This window comes from Carcharodon carcharias, chromosome 5 (assembly GCF_017639515.1).
Source record: "Carcharodon carcharias isolate sCarCar2 chromosome 5, sCarCar2.pri, whole genome shotgun sequence".
NCBI lineage: Eukaryota > Metazoa > Chordata > Chondrichthyes > Lamniformes > Lamnidae > Carcharodon > Carcharodon carcharias.
This window is the reverse complement of record NC_054471.1, coordinates 43,241,589-43,263,010: the sequence shown is the minus strand read 5'-3', so window position 1 is coordinate 43,263,010 and position 21,422 is coordinate 43,241,589. Positions and strand designations below refer to the sequence as shown.

At 45.7% G+C, this 21,422-nt stretch overlaps 1 protein-coding gene and 1 non-coding gene across 2 annotated transcripts in view; both read right to left on the bottom strand.

Moving 5' to 3' along the window:
- Nucleotides 1-21,179, bottom strand: part of LOC121277689 (E3 ubiquitin ligase TRAF3IP2-like) — an 84,539-nt gene extending 63,360 nt beyond the window's left edge. Inside the window, exon 1 of the mRNA XM_041187321.1 lies at nucleotides 20,977-21,179. Coding sequence (XP_041043255.1) covers nucleotides 20,977-20,983 — 7 coding nt within the window. The 5' untranslated portion in view covers nucleotides 20,984-21,179. The remainder of the gene's footprint in view (nucleotides 1-20,976) is intronic.
- Nucleotides 726-844, bottom strand: LOC121278592. The gene has a single exon (XR_005943248.1). It is a non-coding gene; the product is annotated as a 5S ribosomal RNA (ribosomal RNA).
- Nucleotides 21,180-21,422: the final 243 nt, after the last annotated feature.

Here is a 21,422-nt window from a genome sequence, read left to right as displayed (position 1 = left end):
GGGGATATATTTCCAAGGCAGGATGGTTGAAGGGGAACTTCCAGGTGGTGGTGTTCCCATCTATCTGCTGCCCGTGTCCTTCTCGATGGTAGTGGTAGTGGGCTTGGAAGGTGCTTAGATGAAGCTTGTGGCCAGCCATGGGTATCATGAGTTGAAGCTGCATTGCCATCATTCCCCATTCACCGCTAACTATTCGCCCCCCACCCCCCGCAACCATGTCCCTAAACAGAATGGTCCACCGCCATCTGGTGGCAAAGCAAGGCACTGCATGGAGAATTCAAATACAAGTAAATGGTTCTATGCTGATGAAAAAAAGGCCACCTGATATAAGCAGCCAATGAAGTATTTCTGAAGTGCAGTCACTGTTGTAATGCAGGAAATGCAGCAGTCAGTTTGCAAACAGTAAGCTCCCACAAACAGCAATGTGATTCTAACCAGATAATAATGTTAATTAGGGATAAATAGTGGCCAGGACATCAGAGATAACTCACCTGCTCTTCTCCAAAATAACATGTGGGAACTATTACATTCACCTGAGGGGGCAGACAAGGCCTTGGTTTAACGTCTCATCCCAAAGGAGAAGCACATGCACAGTATAGCTCTTCCTCAACAATGCACTAGGATGTCAGCCTTGATCTTTGTGCTCAAGTGGGTTTATGAAATCACAATATTCTGACTTGGAGGCAAGAATGCTACCAACTGAGCCACAGCTAACATAGGCCAAATACCTACTGCACCTGGTATTCCCAGGCAGTCTCCCATCCAAGTACTAACCAGGCCTGAGTCTGCTTAGCTTCCGAGATCAGACGAGATCAGGCGTTTTCAGACTAGTATGGCCGTAGGAAAAGGGTTGTACCCACCCATCTACTGGATAGTCAGTAACACCAGAATTTCCTGGGTCAGCTCATTTGCATTTGGAGTAGTACTTCATTGGTGTTTGTTGCAGCTTGCTGTATGCAAATTGGCTGCCGAGATTCCTACATCACAACAATGATTACACTTCAAAAATTGGCGTCGAGTGCTTTGAGGCATCCTGTGGCACGATAGAAATGCCTGTCTTTCTTTGACTGAAAACTACTTCAGGTTCAAAAACTCCTTATCTTTGCTTGGCTGGGCTGATGCTGGTAACAGTTGCCCCTCACTATTCGGAGTTGACCCTATCTGAGTGTAAGGTGAGTGCAAAAGCAGGAAACATGGAGCCAAATGGCCATCGGTGCCAACTATAAAACCTTCAAAATCAATATGTGGATGATGGAAAGGGCCATCAAGCACAAGGGGAGTTGGGTAGATTGAATCTGAAGTGGAAAGAGTGTGTAAATGGCTTCCACCCCGTTTCACTAAGAAGAAGTTGTTTGCTCTGATTACGCGCTGAAATTACACTGCGAACAGTAATGAAAATCTAGATTCCACACTCTTGCGTGATGGCGATCACCCGAGCCATCTTCCGCTTTATCTGGAGGTCGAAAATGGATCGTGTCCGCAGGGACGCGATGTACAAGCCTCTAGATAAAGGGGGAAAAAACGTGCCCAACATCGCCCTCATACTGATGGCCACCTTTGTGTGTGGCTGCATCAAGCTTTGTGTAGACCCTCAGTATGCAAACACCAAGTGTCACTACGTGCTGAGGTTCTACCTGTCCCCAGTGTTACAAAGGATGGGTCTGGCCACGATGCCGCGGAACGCTCCAAGTAGTTGGACCGTGCCGTACCACCTGTCCCTCGTGGGAAAATTTATGCAGAGAAACACCTTCGACCACAAGTCCATCAGGCAGTGGTCTGCACGTAACGTCTTAAAGGCCCTGAGGGAAAAGGAGAGGGTGGATCCTGTGGGATGGTTCCCCGAGCAGACTGTCAAAGTCATTTGGCAGAATGCCTCATCGCCAGAACTTTCCAACAAGCACCAAGACGTAGCTTGGCTGGTGGTGAGAAAGGCCCTCCCTGTAAGATCCTTCCTACGTGCCAGGAGTCTCACCCCCTCTGCACGTTGCCCTTGAGGTGGCTGTGGTGGGGAAGAGACCGTTGTTCACCTCCTTGTAGATTGTGTCTTTGCGAAGAAGGTCTGGAGAGGGATGCAGTGGTTGCTGTCAAGGTTCATCCCGAGCAGTTCTGTGACAGAGGACTCTGTGCTCTACGGGTTGTTCCCAGGGACACACACCGAGACAAACATCAACTGCAGCTGGAGGATCATCAACTCGGTGAAAGACGCTCTTTGGTCTGCCCGCAACTTGTTGGTTTTCCAGCGCAAAGAGTTGTCCCCGACCGAGTGTTGCAGACTGGCACAATCCAAGGTCCAGGACTACGTGCTGAGGGACACAGTTAAGCTTGGGGCAGTCGCCACAAAGGCCCAATGGGGAAAGGTCGCTGCCTAAGACCTTTCTGCCACAGTGCACTGGGGGGCTGGGAGCTGTAAAGAGCCCCTCAGGCTGTACAGCTTAAAATGAATGTCTCCTAATGATTGTAATATTCATTGTTTGTACTGATACACCTTGTGATACATGTTGTAAAAGTTGAACCTGATTGTATTTTTGATGATTTTGTATTTTTGATGATTTTGAAATGGTTTAAAACGTAGTTGAAGATTTTTTATGAATAAAGTATATTTTTGCAAAAAAAAATCTAGATCCAGTTCACTAACAGTCAGGTCACGTTCATTGTCGCCACATTATACGCACTGGTGGTGATTTTAACTCACTCAAAACCCAGAGTTAAAATTGGGCCCGATACGCCATGTAATGTTACATTCTCACCTCGAAAGGAACGCCCTCTTTGAAACCTGAGACCACTCAGGGCCTTTTTAATACATAGCAGCTAATGACAAGCCATGCACTGTGCACTTGTTTAACGTGAGCACCAATCATGGTAATTGTATAAACCAAATTCTGTTACTGTTTCACAGCAATTCTCATTTTTTTTATCAGCTTCTGGGAGATTATATTTCGCAACTGTTCAGTTTTCTGTGAAAGAATAAATCGGTGACCTTGACTATTATTCCATTTATAGACTCCTCTATCTTTTATGTCCATTCCTTTGTTTGTATATTTAATTTTTATTTTTTTCCTTTAAAAATAAACAAAGCTTATAGAAAAATGATTTGGAACGTGTACTAGGTTAATTGATCTTCAGCAGTTCAGAATGATGGAAGGTTTATTGGATTTTGTGTAACTGAGATGAAGAGAAAGTTCCTATAAAAATGAGAGATTTCAGGAATTGCTTCCAATACCCAAGATTATATATTTATGTTAGAATGTTTAGAGCACATAAGGAGCCATTCGGTCCAGCTTGTCCCTGCCAGCTCTTTTTTTGTATTCTTTCATAGGATGTGGGCATCGCTGGCTGGGCCATCCCTAGTTGCCCTTGAGAAGGTGGTGGTGAGCTGCCTTCTTGAACCACTGCAATCCATGTGGTGTAGGTACACCCACTGTGCTGTTAGGGAGGGAGTTCCGGGATTTTGACACAGCGACAGTGAAGGAACGGTGATATATTTCCAAGTCAGGATGGTAAGTGACTTGGAGGGGAACTTCCAGGTGATGGTGTTCCCATCTATAGGCTGCCCTTGTCCTTCCAGCTGTGGGTTTGGAAGGTGCTGTCTAAGGAGCCTTGGTGAATTCCTGCAGTGCATCTTGTAGATGGTACACACTGCTGCTACTGTGTGTTGATGGTGGAGGGAGTGAATGTTTGTGGATGTGGTGCCAATCAAGCGGGCTGCTTTGTCCTGGATGATGTCAAGCTTCTTGAGTATTGTGGGAGCTGCACTCATCCAGGCAAGTGGGGAGTATTCCATCACGCTCCTGACTTGTGCCTTGTAGATGGTGGACAGGTTTTGGGGAGTCAGGAGATGAGTTACTCGTCACACCATTCCTAGCCTCTAACCTGCTCTTGTAGCCACAGTATTTATATGGCTAGCCAAGTTCAGTTTCTGGTCAATGGTAACCCCCCAGGATGCTGATAGTGGGGGATTCAGTGATGGTAATGTCATTGAACATCAAGGGGCAATAGTTGGATTCTCTCTTGTTGGAGATGGTCATTGCCTGACACTTGTATGGCACGAAATGTTACTTGCCACTTGTCAGCCCAAGCCTGGATGTTGCTGCATTTGGACATGGACTGCTTCAGTATCTGAGGAGTTGTGAATGGTGCTGGACATTGTGCAATCATCAGTGAACATCTCCACTTCTGACCTTACGATGGAAGGAAGATCACTGATAAAGCAGCTGAAGATGGTTGGGCCTAGGACACTACCGTGAGGAACTCCTGCAGTGATGTCCTGGAGATGAGATGTCTGATCTCCAAAAACCAAAACCATCTCCCTTTGTGCTAGGTATAACTCCAACCAGTGGAGAATTCCACCCCCCCCCCCGATTCCCATTGACTCCAGTTTTGCTAGGGCTCCTTGATGCCACACTCGGTCAAATGCAGCCTTGATGTCAAGGGCAGTTACTCTCACCTCACCTTGGGAGTTCAGCTCTTCTGTCCATGTTTGAACCAAGGCTATAATGAGGTCAGGAGCTGAGTGGCCCTGGCGGAACCCAAACTGGGCATCAGTGAGCAGGTTATTGCTAAACAAGTACCACTTGATAGCACTGTTAATGACCCCTTCCAGTACTTTACTGACGATGGAGAGTAGACTGATGGGGCGGTAATTGGCCAGGTTGGATTTGTCTTGCTTTTTGTGTATTGGACATACCTGGACAATTTTCCACATAGCGGGGGTCGATGCCAATGTTGTAGCTGTACTGGAACAGCTTGACTAGGGGTGCGGCAAGTTCTGGAGCACAAGTCTTCAGTACTATTGCCAGAATATTGTCAGGGACAATAGCAGTTGCAGTATCCAGTGTCTTCAGCCGTTCCTTGATATCACGTGGAGTGAATTGAATTGGCTGAAAACTGACATCTGTGATGTTGGGGATCTCCGGAGGAGGCCGAGATGAATCATCCACTCGGCACTTCTGGCTGAAGGTTGTAGCAAATGCTTCAGCCTTATCTTTCGCACTGATGTGTTGGGCTCCCCCATCATTGAGGATGGGGTATTTGTGGAGCCACCTCCTCCAGTGAGTTGCTTAATTGTCCAACACCATTCACTACTGGATGTGGCAGGACTGCAGAGCTTAGATCTGATCTGTTGGTTGTGGGATCGCTTAGCTCTGCCTATCACTAGATGCTTGTGTTGTTTGGGATGCAAGTAGTCCTGTGTTATAGCTTCACTATGTTGACACCTCATTTTTAGGTATGCCTGGTGCTGTTCCTGACATGTCCTCCTGCACTCTTCATTGAACCAGGGTTGATTCCCTGACTTGATGGTAATGGTAGAGTGGGGGATATGCTGGGCCATGAGGTTGCAGATTGTGGTCGAGTACAATTCTGCTGCTGCTGATGGCCCACAACACCTCATGGATACCCAATCTTGAGTTGCTAAATCTGTTTGAAATCTATCCCATTTAGCACGGTGATAGTGCCACACAACATGATGGAGGGTATCCTCAATGTGAAGGGGGACTCTGTCTCCACAATAACTGTGCAGTGGTCACTCCTACCGATACTGTCATGGATAGATGTATCTGCGGCAAGCAGGTTGGTGAGGATGAGGTCAAGTATGTTTTTCCCTCTAACAAAAAAAGGAAAATGCTTGAAAAACTCGGCAGGTCTAAAGCATCTGCGGAGAGAGAAACAGAGCTCTGAAGAAGAATGAACTCGGCTTCTCTCCCTACGTATCTGGCCAGAACTGCTGAGTTTCCAAGCATTTTCTGTTTTTATTTCAGATTTCCAGCATCCGCAGTATTTTGCTTTTATTCACTTGGAAAGTTGTTTTCTTTCATCCTTCAGATAGCACGGTGGCCAGGTTCTATTCTGCAGATGGTCAGAGAGACAGAAAAGCTGAGAATGACTGCCAAGGAGAGACTGACAGAGACGTGGTGCCCAATTTTCCATTCCTGGCTCTCGTGCAACTCTTTGCAAATTTAACATTCCCACATTGTTGCAGGGAAGAGACGTCAAGGATGTAATTGCAACTTGCCCCTAGCAACAAACATTACTACTGGGATCCTGGATATCATTCCCCAAAAAGAGCTCCCCTTGAAACCTGTCTGTGGGAATGGAGGTGAGTCCCACTCTGCTCACCATCCTGTGCATTCTTCTCTGAAGAGACCTATAACTAAGACCTGCAGTAATGCAAGACATTAACTTTGGAAATGTGGCCTTGAGAATGCACCCAGCACTTTCTTATCTTTATTTCAAGTTCATCCTCAGGATGTGGGCATTGCTGAGAAGACCAGCATTTCTTGCCCATCCTTAGTTGTCCTGGATGCAACTAAGTGACTTGCTTGACCATTTCAGTGTTTGGGTACAGGTCACCCATGTTGGTGCGGATACAGACTGAGCAACGACTGCAGGGTCTCCTTTCCAAAGGGCAACGTTGAGGTTATTTTGTAGCAATTCAAAAGCTTCTTGATGGCTTTTACTGACACAAACTTTTCACTTATTCCCAGGTGTTTTAAGGTAAACTCAAATTCTCAAACCGTCGTAGCTTGGTTTCTGAACCAACGTCCTCTGGATTACTGGCCCAGGAACATAACCACTACACCACAGAACCTGAGCATTCAAAGCAGAACACTGACCTTCTGAGAATCTCAGCACGTGTGGTTTCAAAGTGTTACACGAGAGCTGCTGGCTAGTGTTTAGGGGCCCCCTTCAAATAACGAATGACGCTGCCTTTATTTTTTGTTTCGATCAGGCCACAACCGAAAAACTCAAACTCGACAGGAACCGCAACAAAGTCAACTAACTGATGGCTGACCAGAAACCAGCCGTGCCCTGAAAATGGCTGCTGTCGAGGTTTGGATCTGTGCCAGGTGAGAGCTACAGTTAGTGCACTGCAAACACACACTCTGAGGGGCGATGGGGTGGGGGGGGGTGGGGGGGGGGGTGGGGGGGGGGGGGTGGTAGTGCGCGGGAATGCACGAACAGTCAGAGAGTCTAACCACAGTTCCAGGAAAAAGAAAAGTGGTCACCCTGTCAGAGCAGACAAACAAACCTTAGGTCCGGCAGTGTACATTGACCAGCGCCCTTCTCATCTTCTCTTCCCTGACTGAGTGTCACTTGCAGGGGAGTCTGAAATGTAATTCTGGCCTGTGTTTCCTGAGAAGGGTCTAAGTTTCCTCCATCTCGTCCACTTAACTTCCCCGTTGTTATATACCACAGGATTGAAAATATATCAGGAGAAAAGCACCGGAACAAAAAGGATTCTTTATTGTTCTCACTAGAGCGACGGAGATTGAGGGGCGACTTGATAGAAGTTTACAAAATTATGAGTGTCATGGACAGAATAGATAGTCAGAAGTTTTTTCCCAGAGTGGAAGAGTCAATTACTAGGGGACATAGATTTAAGGTGAGAGGAGAAAACTATAGAGGAGATGTGCGGGTCAAGTTTTTTACACAGAAGGTAGTGAGTGTCTGGAATTCGCTGCCAGAGAAGGTGGTGGAAGCAGGTACGATAGTGATGTTTAAGAGGCAGCTTGACAAATACATGAATAGGATGGGAATAGAGGGAATCGGACCCCGGAAGTGCAAAATGTTTTAGTTGATGGGCAATATGATCGGCGCAGGCTTGGAGGGCCGAAGGGCCTGTTCTTATGCTGTTCTTTTCTTTGTTCTTTGTTCTTTGAACATTTTACTGAGTTTGACAACTGATTATTCTTAGAACTGATTGGGTTGCTAGGCTGCTTCAGGAGATGTTCGCAGCGAAATAGGAGTCATGCATGGTGGATGAGATTTTAGCTCACTCAAAATCCACTCACTTAGAGTTAAAATTGGGCCCGGATCATATTGTGGACAGGCCGAGTTCTTGAAGGATATTAGTGAACTGAGTTTTTTACTTTTCTATGGTCACTGTTTTGATTGCTGAATCCCATTTTTGGCAGTATATAAACTTATGGCCTTTGGGTAAATTTCTAGTCAAGTACCAACTAGGAAGTGACTCCTTTCTCAATCTGTAGTCTCCGATGCATTAGCTGACCTTAGCTGGGAGCCGGGACGCTGGGGTAGTGATATCTGATCACTGTGTCCAAAGGGTCAACTAATTCTATCCTCAAAGCACATTTAAGGGAATGACCTGTGACACAGGATGAAACAAGGAATTCACCAAGGCTCCTTAGGCAGCACCATCCAAACCCAGGATCACTGCTATCTAGAAGGACAAGGGAAGCAGATTGATGGGAACACCACCACCTGCAAGTTCCCCTCCAAGTCACTCACCATCCTGAGTTAGAAATATATCACCGTTCCTTCACTGTCACTGGGTCCAAATCCCACCCTAACAGCACTGTGGGTGTACCTACACCACAGGGACTGCAGCGGTTCAAGAAGGCAGCTCACCACCACCTTCTCAAGGGCAATTAGGGATGGGTGATAAATGCTGGCTCAGCCAGCGAAGTCCATATCCCTTGAATGAAATTTTTAAAAATGTCTATTGTCGTCCTGTGAATCTGTAACAAAACACAAAAGGACACTGGCTGTTGTGTGGAATTAACATACCTCTCACTGACTGCACCAGCACTCACAATGAAGTCTCATAGTGCTGACATCCCAAATGGAGACATGACTAAAATCAAGCTAATTGCACGCTCATGAGGCAGACGTTTACGAGATGGGAAGGTTCACTGGTCTTGTCATAACCAAAGGGCCTAGATTGATGCAAATTTTCAAAAGAACCAGAGGTGACAAAAAGGAAGCATATTTTGGCACAGTGAGTAGTTGTGATCTGGAAGGCAGTGCCTGAGAGAGTGGTCGAAGCAGATTCAATAGTAACTTTTAAAAGAGAATTGCAGAAATACTTCAAGGGGAAAGAGTTACTAGACCATAGGGAAAAGGCAGGGCAGTGGGATTACTTTGAAAGCTCTACCAAAGAGCTGGCACAGGCATGATGGGCCGAATGGCCTCATTCTGTAATGGATCGTTCTGATTCTGTGACACAGTGGTTGAGGAGGCCGTTTCTCTGATCCTGCTGCTTACTAGCTAGAGAGAAACATTGGTGGAATGTGGGAACAGGATCTCAGCTTCAGTTTAGTGCATAACCTGGGAAAATCAAGAAAGGGTAAATATCTGTTAAAAAGACATGGAACAGGCAATTTGTGATCTTCCTCAGAGCAACAAGGTGAGTGACTGTGCTTCCAATTCAAAATAGCTGTGCTATTCTGATAATCCCATACAAACATAGCAGAGGGCTAGAACTGGAGGTGAAAAATATAAAATAGTCCCTACAAATTCAATAGTGAATTCAGGAGATAATTCTTTGCCCAGAATGTGAAACTCACTACATCAGGGATAGTTGAGTGGAATAGCACAGACGCATTTGAGGAGAAGCTAGAAAAACACTGGCGGGAGAAAAAAATAGAAGGATATGTTGATGGGGTTAGATGAAGTGAAATGGGAGGATGTGGATGTGGAGTATGAACACCAGCATAGATCTGTTGGGCTGAATGGCCTGTTTCTGTACTATAAATACTTTGCAGTGTCAGAAAGTAACCTTATCCATATGGGCCTTTGGGACAATACCAGGTATCTACAACGCTCCTACACCTTGGGGAGGTGGATCTCCATTAGTGCAGATAGAGGATGTTCTATTTTTACTTTGTTAGCTTGTTCATATCATTCTGACTTTGCAATGCCTGTTTCAATGGAACACAGTCTGAATACACACTGCCACTCCCTGACAAAAGTGTGAGGTTGATATTGTTTTATATATTTTTGGTCAACCTCCCTGCACCCGATTGTTGCTGGATTCTTGTTTCAAATGTCCCCAAGAATTTAAAGCTGTGGGGCGGAGGGGCGGGGAAGACAGAGAGAAGGGCAGGAGAGCGAGAGACAACCTGGATAGAGTCAGGGGGGGGAGAGAGAGTGAGAGTGGGCCTGAGCAGAGGCAGCTCACTCAGGTGGATGTGAAATATCCCATGGCACTATCAAAGAAGAGCAGGGGAGTCCTCCCCAGTGTCCCGGACAATATTTATTCCTCAATCGACGTCACGAAAGAACCCAGTTATCTGGTCATAATCACATTGCTGTTTGTGGGAGCTTGCTGTGCACAAATTAGCTGCCACGTTACAGCAGTGACCACACTTCAAAAGCACCTAATTGGCTGTAAAGTGCTTTTAGATGTGCCGCAATCAGGAAAGGCACAAGTCTTTCTTTTCTTTTGTTAACAAGTCGCTTAGAAAATATGTTCAAGCAGAATCAATGAGGTCTTTTGAAAGAAAATTCATGTTTGGTAAGTTTATTGAGGGTGCAACTAGCAGGGTGGATAAAGGTGAACCAGTAGATTTAGTATATTTGGGTTTTCAAAAGTAATTTGAAGAGCTACCATGATGTTATTACACAAATTAAGGGCTTGTGGGGTTGGGGACAATGCATTAGTATGGATAGCGGATAGGTTAACAGACAGAAAACAAGAGACTAGGGGTAAGTGGGGCATTTTCAAATTGGCAGACTGTGACTAGAGGGGTCAGAGTGCCAGCTAATTACAATCTATATTAATGATTAAACGAAGGGACCAAGAATAATGTATCCAGGTTTTCAGGAGATACAAAGTTAGGTGGAACAGTAAGCTGTGAGGAGGAAAGGTATGAACTATGAGGAAAGATTGGATAGCTGGGGCTGTTTTCCTTGGAGCAGTGAAGGTTGAGACGGGACCTGACAGAGGTGTATAAGATTATGAGGGACAATAGATAGGGTGGATAGGAAGGCACTTTTTCCATTAGTAGAGGGGTCTATAACCAGGGGGCATAGATTTACGGTAAGAGGTAGAAGGCTAAGAGGGGAGTTGAAGAGAGACTTTTTCACCCAGAGGGTGGTGGGAGTCTGGAACTCACTGCCTGAAAGAGTGGTTGAGTCAGAAACTCTCATAACATTTAAGAAGTATTTAGATATTCACTTGTGTTACCGTAACATCCAGGGCTATAGGCCAAGTGCTGAAAAATGGGATTAGTGTAGTTAGCTTTTTGTTGACCGGCACGGACATGATGGGTCAAATGGCCTCCTTCTGTGCTGTAGACGTCTATGAGTCTATGAGTCTATGAGACAGTAGGAAGCTACAAAGGGCTAGAGATAGTGGGCAATAAGATGACAGGTGGACTATAAACAAATGGACTGCAGTGGCTCAAGAAGGTGGCTCACCACCACCACCTTCTCTAGAGCAATTCAGGATGAGCATTAAAAGCTGGCTTTGCCAGTGATGCCCAAATCCCGTTCACAAATAAAAGTAATCTGAGGTTGTTCATTCTGGTAGAAAGAGCAAAAAAAAAAAAATTTCAATGTGAAACTTTTAAGTGTTGACATTCAGAGAGATTTGGGCATCCTCATACAAGAAACACAGAAAGTTAACATGCAGGGACAGCAAGCGATCAGGCAACAGCGGATTGAAGTACCAGAATAAGGAAGTCTTGCTACATTGGACTAAAGCCCACTACAATTGAGTGGGAGTTCAGTTTTCTTGCTAAATAGTGAAAACTAACTTAAATACTACATCTGACTGTACATTGCTTTAATTTCATTGTTACACTTAATCTTATACTGAACTACTTTAATCCTTCTGACAGACTGTGTAAAAGTGGCAGAGAGGTGACATGATGGGAGACCGTGGTTTGGGCTTTCATTGACCGAATGTTTTGTTGGCCTGAAAGGTAGTGCAATAGGAGCCTAATGGTCAAAAGTTAAACTTCAGCAGAAATCCAGCAGAGTGTGAAAGCAGACAGCTTACCGTGTGGGGACCAAAAGATAACCCCATCTTAGCAGAATCTGAGCAGCCCAGGTGCGAATTAGGGCCAAGACAAAATAATTGAATGCCAAGGCTGCCATCTTTTCCTTGCTGTGACCAAGGCACTAGCATTGGAGTGTTTATGAGCTGATTGGTGTTGGGATGTGCGTAGCCAGAGATCTTGAGAGTTGGAGCTGGCTTGGGTGGGCAGACTGTTCAATCACATCTTTTGTATTGTGGCCATTCAAACATAGCGAGGTAATGAATGGGTTGAGTTGGTCTCTGGAGGCTTTGCTGTGATAAGGAGATATAACAAGCAATCCCCTGGGCAGGGAGAGAGAGGTATTTGGCCAGAAGAGGTTTGGGACCCATGCCGCAGATGGACCCTCACATGAGAAAGGGGCTGACAGAGGAACCACACGCATTGACTGGAGGGACCAGGGTGGGGGTGATTAAATGGAGAGCACGCCACTACCCAGAATGCAATGGTAATACTGCCGTGCTTTGATATTACTGCTCAGACGTTAACATGTGTCAAGTCTTGCTTATACTGAATAAAATCTAGCCACTGTCACCAATAAGGTTTACCACTTCAAATCATTTCAGAATTCAGGAACGGGAGATAGAAGGTTGATTAACTCTGATAACATTTGGCAAGACCACACTTGGAGTACTGTGCACGCTTTTGGTCTCCTTATTTAAGGAAGGATTTAGTTGCCTTGGAGACAGTGCAGCAAATTGACGCCTGGAGCAAGAAGGTTGTCCGATGATGAGAGGTGGGAGAGGGTGGGCCTATACACGTTTGCACGAATGAGAAGTGTTCTCTGTGAATCATGTAAGATTCTGAAGGGGCTCGACAGGGTACATGCTATGAGGCTATTTCCCCTGGTTAGGGAGTCTGGAACACAGGGACATATTCTCAGTTTAAGGGGCTGATCATTTAAGACTGAGATGAGGAGAAATTTCTTCACTCAGAAGGTTGTGGAACTCTCTAGCTTAGAGAGTTGTGGATGCTCCATCGTTGACCATATTCAAGACTGAAATTGGTAGATTTCTGGATTCTAGGGCAAGTAAGGAATATGGGGATTGGGCAGGAAAGTGGAGGTAAGACCACACTCAGGTCAGTCGATCTTATTGAATGGTGGAGCAAGCCCCAGAGGACAAATGGCCAATTCCTGCTCCTATTTCTTATACTCTTAAGTGCCACTTTGAAAGTGTGCATAAACAGAGCGTAAACATTGGGAATGTGGTGAAGGTGGGAATTTTCTGCCAAGCAGCGGATGAGCGCTCTTCAAGTTTAAACTCAGTTTAATATTTTGAATGTAACTTCACACTTTAAAAACTGTAAAAGAAATGGCAAGTTACTTGTTACTGCCTCAGTGGCAGTTAACTGTCAATCAGCTGTAAGTAATGCTGAATAGGTGCTAATTTATTGTGAGCAGGAAGCTGTGCGAGGAACTTGGGTGTGAGCCAAAAAGGTGTTTAAAAGTAAACAAGACACCTAGGGCTGAATCTTTCCATCAGCGAGAAGGGGGCGGGGCCTGCTTGCCAACATGAAAATGATGCGGGATGATGTCGGGGGGGAACCCCTGATGTCATCCCACCCCATTTAAATATTCAGGAAGTGGGGGGCACAGTGAAATCAGCTGTCCACCCGCCAACCTGTCAATGGCCAATTGAGGCTATTGACAGGATCATTAAAACAATTAAAGGACCTGCTTGTCCAACCTTAAGGTTGGTGGGCAGGCCAGGAGCCCCGGCGGGCTTCTGAAAAAGTATGAAACCTCATCCAGCGGCGGGATGAGGTTTCGTGTAGAGTTTAAAAAAGTTTATTAAAGTTTGAGTGAAATTTATTAACATGTCCCATCTCGTGTGAGATTGTCACATGAGGGGGACATGTTAATGATTTTTTTATTTTTCTATTTTTAAAGTTTGAAAAACTTTCAGCGATCTCCCTGAGGCAGCACTTAGCTTCAGGGAGGTGTGTGCTCTTCCGTGTGCACGTGTGAAAGAGCGCACTCTCGCATTTGGGGAATCTCCCCCCGTCCGCACAGGAAGTGTAGGAAGTGCATAATTGGCGCGCCCACTTAAAATGGCGGTGGGCCCCGCTTCTCCGACGGGGATTGGCTCCCTGCCCGCCGGAGATTGGGTTGGACCCGCCCACTGGCAGGTAGAAAATTCTGCCCCTAGAGTGACCATAAGCCAGCTTTAAATGATTTATGTACTCAGACTCCCAAATCTCTCCACTCCTCTACAGTTCATTCCAAGCTCCTCACCTGATTGATCTCTCTTCCCTCCAAAGCTGGTGATCTCACTTACACTGAAATCCATTTGCTCACTCACTGAATCCTTCCACGTCCCTTTGCAACTTCCTTTACAACGTCCCAGTGTCACGACTTACTGTCCCTCCTAATTTAGTGTCATTACATTAAGTCACACAGCGATCATCAACAGAATGTAAAAGTTGGGAATTTGGTAAGGGTAAGAATTTGGTGCAGTAGGGGAACGAGGTGCTGCATTTTTGCCTTCGATATTTGCAGTGGTCCATTGTCAGCTGAGGCAGTGAGTATTTCAAATGTTTGTCCAGTGTTTCAGTGCTGAGTGCAAGTTGGGCATGTGGGGTTGAGGGGAGCTTACAACAAACTTAAGTATTAGACGTAAATAATATAATTAATCTAGACTAAGTTATGGCAGAGCAGATTGTGTGCCTGGACATTTGTGGACAGTGAGATTGTCCTGAATAAACACATAGACGGCTCCGTCTTCAATCTCTCTTGCTCAGTGTCATGGAGCTGGAGTGTGAGTTGGAGAGAATCCAAAACACAAGGGAGGGGGAGAAGTATCTGAACAGTTTTCTTCAGATTTTGGTCACAATTCGTAAAAAGGCCACTCTAGCAGGACCAAAATGGGGTTTGTCTGACTGATATAAGGTGGAATTTAGTGTTTGCGACAGGTATCTCGCCCACCCACTGAAGAACTGCAGCAGCTGCAATCGCCTCCGTTAGTAAAGGTCTGCTTGAACTAAGTACCCATCAGGGCACTTAAATGGCCACCGTCGAGCCTTCCCTGGATCAAGGACACCGGGGGCAAAAATCCTGCTGCCTGCCAATCAGAAGCAGGCAATGGGCAAGGGTGTGGTTTTTAGTAGGCCCCTCCTTCCCCCACTTCCCAAAGCCAGGTCCCTCGATGAGGCACTGAGTGCCTTTCAACGAGGGACACCCCCCTCACCGCCACCGCACCCCCCCCCCCCCCACCCCGCACCCCACCGTCCACCTCAACATCCCACACTAACAAAAGAAATTAAGGATGGTATTAGATCAAAAGAGGAGTCACATAAAGTTGCAAGAAAAAGTAGCAAGCCTGAGGATTGGGAGCAGCTTAGAATTCAGCAAAGGAGGACCAAGAGATTGATTAAGAGAGGAAAAATAGAATATGAACATAAAAGTAGATTGTAAAAGCTTCCATAAGTATGTAAAAATAAAAAAGATTAGTGAAGACAGTCCAAAATGGGAGAATTTAAAATGGAGAACAAGGAAATGGCAGAGCAATTAAACAACTACTTTAGTTCTGTCTTCACAGAGGAAGACACAAATAACTTCCCAGAAATGCTAGGGAACCAAGCGTCTAGTGAGAAGGAGGAATTGAAGGAAATTAATATTATTAAAAAACATAGTGCTGGAGAAATTAATGGGGCTGAAAGCTGATAAATCCCCAGGGCCCGATAATCTACATCCCAGGTACTATAGGAGGTGACCATGAAAATAGTGGATTCGTTGGTTATCATCTTCCAAAATACTGTAGATTCTGGAACAGTCCCAGCAGATTGGAGGGAAGCAAATGTAACCCACTATTTAAAAAAGGAGGGGTGGGGGAAGAAAACAAGGAATTACAGACCGGTTAACCTAGCATCAGTAGCAGGGAAAATGCTAGAGTCTGTTATAAAGGATGTGATAACAGGACACTGAGAAAATATCAAAGGGCTTAGACAAAGTCAACATGGATCTAAGAAAGGGAAATCACATTTGACAAACCTACTGGAGTTTTTTGAAGACATAACTAGCAGAATCGATTAGGGAAATCAGTGGATGTGGTGTATTTGGATATTCAGAAAGCTTTTGATAAAGTCCTACATAAGAGGTTAGTGTGTAAAATTAAAGCACATGGGATTGGGGGTAACGTATTGGCATGGATTGAGAATTGATTAGCAGACAGGAAGCAGAGAGTAAGAATTAACGGGTCTTTAGCGGGATGGCAGGCTGACTAGTGGAGTACCACAGCAATCAGTGCTTGGGCCCCAGCTATTCACAATACATATCAATAATTTGGATGAGGGAATCATATGTAATGTTTCCATGAGATTTTTGGGAACACCACCACCTGTAAGTTCCCCTCCAGGTCACTCAGTATCCTGACTTGGAAATATATCGCCGTTCCTTCACTGTCGCTGGGTCAAAATCCTGGAACTCCCTTCCGAACAGCACAGTGGGTGTACCTACACCACATGGACGATTCAAGAAACAGAATTAGCATTTTGAGTCCGTATGACACTTCTTCTGGTTCAATTAACTCTGTTTCTCTCTCCACAGATGCTGCCACACCTGTTGAGTTTTTCCAGCACTTTCTGTTTTTATTATTCTGAACTTTGACACATGGAAACACTGGGATGGACCTTGACTTAATGCTATTGTGCAAAATAGGTCAGTTTTTTAATTTTCTTTTTAAGTAGAAATTCTAAGCAATGTAAAACATGCAGCTGCCTCACTGTAGTCTGTATTACACTATCACACCACGTCCAGCTCTACCCCATTGACGCCTAACACTAAATCTGACTGTGTATTGAAGGAAAAACTTCAAGTAATACAGAAGGAAAGACAATTCATTTTTGTTGCACAAGGTCGAGGTTCAAATAAATGTCTCTGCTATCACTGAATTCTGTTGAGTGTGAAAATAAGAACTGGAACTTAATTCATTAATTCAGAGAACTGAATAATTTCTTAAATTTCCATCTATAGCTTAGCATTTTGTCACCTAATTTTAAATTACCTGTTGCAAACCTGCCTTTTCACCATCATTTACATGTGTGAATTGGACTTGCTGCATTTTCAAAATCCCAACCATCTAGTCTTTGGCCCTCCATTCACCACAACATTTCTGCAGCTACTAATTTACTAAACCTCACACTCACCTTCACTTTTGATGGCCTAGTTCCCAATATTCTCTCACCCTGGCTGTTCCCCTGTTACTGCTCTCATCTCCACTCCCTTAAATCCAAGAGGTGTAGATTTGAAAGTATATGGTGCACAATTAGCTTAGCCATCCACCATCAGATCTGACTGGACCACAAAGCAATACCAGGTCCTGCTCTTGTCTACTAAAACTGCTCGCTCTTCCGGTATCAGCCTGGAATACAAAGATAGCCTATAGCTTCTTCAATCTACTACAAACTGTGTTCTTAAACCCCTCTCCACTGTCCCCTCTAACCCCACCTTCAACAATAAGTGTGAGGAGTTCATGAGCTTCTTTGTCACTAAGACCGGGGTCATCTGATCAGCTGCCAATGCCACGTCCCTCCTTTTCACCTGCTCACTGGGCCAAGCCTCCTCTAAAGCTTTCCCCCCTGAACTCGCATCTTTCTCTAGCTTCTCTCCCATCTCCCCTCTTGCCCTCTCTGAGGTCACCTTGTCCATCAGACCCACCCCCTGTTCCCTCAATACTATTTCCACTAATCTGCTGATCACCTAACTTCCCCTTCTGGTCAAAAACAGAATTACCTGGAAAAACTCAGCAGGACTGGCAGCATCGGCAGAGAAGAAAAGAGTTGACGTTTCGAGTCCTCATGACCCTTCAACAGAACTGGTCCCCATGTTAGCTGGTATTGTAAATGGTTCTCTCTCTTCAGGTGTTGTCCCTCTCTGCTTTAAATCTGCCATTGTTCCATCTCCTCATTAAATCAACCCTTGACCCCACATCCTTGCAAACTACCACCCCATCTCAAAACTGCCATTCCTCTCCGAAGTCCCTTCAACGTGTTCTCACCTCCCAAATCCATTCCCATCTTTCCCAGAACTCCACGTTTGAATTCCTACAATCCCTGCCACAATCGAGAAACGGCTCTTATCAAAGTTACAAATGACATCCTATGTGACCGTGACAAAGATAAACTTTCCCTCCTCATCCTTCTCAGCCTGTCCCCAACCTTCGACAGGGTTGGCCCCACAATCCTCCTCCAAGGCCTCTACATTGCCGTACAGCTGGGTGGGACTGCTCTCACATACAGTTCCTATTTCATCTAGCTAATCGTAGCCACAGAATCACTTGCAATGGCTCCTCTTCCTGCTCCTGCACTGTTCCCCCTGGTGTTCCCCCAAGGATCAATCCTTGGCCCTCTCCTCTTTCTCATCTACACACAGTCCCTCAGCGACATCATCCAGCTGATATTAGTTTTCACATGCTCACTGACAATACCCAGCTCTACCTCACCATGGTCACATCTCTCAACTCCTTCACTGTTGCTAAATTATCAGACTGCTTATCCGACATTTGGTATCGGATGAGCAGAAATGTTCTCAAATTAAATTTTGGGAAGACTGAAGCCATTGTGTTTGCTCCCCACTCCAAAGTCTGCTCCTGAGCTACCAACTCCATCCCTCTCTCTGGCAATCAGAGATTCAGCCAGCCCGTTTGCAGCCTTAGTGTCACATTTGATGATGAATCACAGAATCACACAGTGCAGAAGAGGCCCTTCGGCCCATCGAGTCTACACCGAATCGTGAGAAGCACCTGACCTACCTATCTAATCTCATTTACCAGCACTTGGCCCATAGCCTTGAATGTTATCCAGGTACTTTTCAAAGGATGTGAGGCAACCCGCCTCCACCACCCTCCCAGGCAGTGCATTCCAAACCGTCACCACCCTCTGGATAAAAAAGTTTTTCCTCACATCCCCCCTAAACCTCCTGCTCCTAACCTTGAACTCGTGTCCCCTCATGACTGACCCTTCAACTAAGGGGAACAGCTGCTCCCTATCCACCCTGTCCATGCCCCTCATAATCTTGTACACCTCGATCAGGTCGCCCCTCAGTCTTCTCTGCTCCAACGGAAACAATCCAAGTCTATCCAACCTCTCTTCATAACTTAAATGTTTCATCCCAGGCAACATCCTGGTGAATCTCCTCTGCACCCCCTCCAGAGTAATCACATCCTTCCTATAATGTGGTGACCACAAAGTTCTATACAACTTCCCTTCCTTTCCTTGACCTATCTGTCTCAATTTCTGGTGATAGACTGTCCACCAATATCCATTACAAACCTACCGACTCCCACAGCTACCTCGACTACAGCTCCTCACACCCCACTTCCTGTAAGGACTCCATCCCATTCTCTCAGTTCCTTCGCCTCCATCGCATCTGTTCTGATGATGCCACTTTCAAAAACAGTTCCTCTGACATGTCCTCCTTCTTCCTTAACCAAGCTTTTGCACCCACGGTCGTTGACAGGGCCCTCAACTGTGTCCGGCTCATCTCCCGCGCATCCGCCCTCACACCTTCCTCTCCCTCCCAGAAACACGATAAGGTCCCCCTTGTCCTCACTTATCACCCCACCAGCCTCCACCATTTCCGCCAACTCCAGCATGATGCCATCACCAAACACATCTTCCCTTCACCGCCCCAGCAGCATTCCGTAGGGATCGTTCCCTCCGGGACACCCTAGTCCACTCCTCCATCACCCCCTACTTCTTAACCCCCTCAACCACAGAAGATGCAATACCTGCCCCTTCACTTCCTCTCTCCTCACCGTACAAGGGCTCAAACACTCTTTTCAAGTGAAGCAGCATTTCACTTGCACTTCCCTCAACTTAGTCTACTGCATTCGTTGCTCCCAATGCGGTTTCCTCTACATTGGAGAGACCAAACGCAGACTGGGTGACAGCTTTGCAGAACACCTTCGGTCTGTCCCCAAGCATGACCCAGACATCCCTGTTGCTTGCCATTTCAACACTCCACCCTGCTCTCTTGCCCACATGTCTGTCCTTGGCCTGCTGCAATGTTCCAGTGAAGCTCAACGCAAATTGGAGGAAGTCCAAAACAAAAACAAAAACAAAAATACCTGGAAAAACTCAGCAGGTCTGGCAGCATCGGCAGAGAAGAGACAGTTGACGTTTCGAGTCCTCATGACCCTTCAACAGAACTAAGTAAAAATAGGAAAGGGGTGAAATATAAGCTGGTTTACTGCAAACTGGAGGAACAGCACCTCATCTTCCACGTAGGCATGTTACAGCCTTCTGGACTAAATATTGAGTTCAACAATTTTAGATCATGAGCTCTCTCCTCCATCCCCACCCCCTTTCCGTTTCTTCCCCCTCCTTTTTGTTTTCTCCAGTAATTTATATAGATTTTCCCACCTATTTCCATTATTTTTAAATGTATTTGCATCCATTGTTTTATCTCTACCTTTTAGCCATTTTAGATTCCTTCACCCCACCCCACCCCCACTAGGGCTATCTGTACCTTGCTTGTCCTGCTTTCTACCCTTAATTAGCATATTCCTTAGATAATATCACCACCTTCAACACCTCTTTATCCTTTTGTCTGTGACATCTTTTGGTTATCTCCACCTATCACTGGCCCTTTATCCAGCTTTTCTTGTCCCAACACCGCACCCCCCCCCCACCCTTAAACCAGCTTATATTTCACCCCTTTCCTATTTTTACTTAGTTCTGTTGAAGGGTCATGAGGACTCGAAACGTCAACTGTGCTCTTCTCCGCTGATGCTGCCAGACCTGCTGAGTTTTTCCAGGTATTTTTGTTTTTGTTTTGGATTTCCAGCAAACTGGCCTTTTTTTTATTTGATGCCCAGACTCTTCAAATATCCAGAGGCTCTAGTACTTAAAGTGGGATTCGGATTAGTGGATCACCTCCTCAGTGCTGGGCTTGGCCTAAATAGCCAAGTGGTTATGGTACTGGGTTTGTAACCCCAAGATCAAGAGTTCAAATCTCACAATGACAAAACTATGAAACAATGTAACTTCATCTGAAACAGATGGAAACGGGTTTGTACTCGAAAGAGTTTCAAGCTCAGTGCTGACATTAGACGGGCCGGTTAGTGTTAATACACACGCTCGGCTCGAGATAATAATGATACAATTCAACCAAGTCTAACAGCGAAGAGTTATAAGCAGCCCTGCCTTAACCGCATGGGCAAGAGGTAGGTGGGGGGGGGTCCGTTTGGAGTCTTACCTTGCATTTCCGTGCCAGTGATTGTGGCGATGATCTGGTCTGAGTTTACTCCTGTTGACAGTAGGAAGGAGAAAGATCCCGAGGCGAAACTAGAAAGGTGTCTCAACCCGCCCGCCCTATGCAAATCTGTAGCTCTGAAAATCCCCAGCGACCAAAGCTCAGGATACACCGAGAATTACTGGAAATCTAATGCCTGTAAATTTATGTTCCGTTTCCTCATCCTGGGCAGAATAGGGATTAGTCATACCTGCTGTGTGCGTGTCCAAATTCTTACTGTCACATTCTTTTCTGGCCTGCCCTAGGAGCCACTGAGATTTTGTATGGAGCGAGGTGAAGCAGGACACACAGTCTCACTCAATTAAACATACTCACTCTCACTCAGACACTCATTCACTCAGACACCCTCACAGTCACTCAGACACTCACTCACTCTCACACTCACTCAG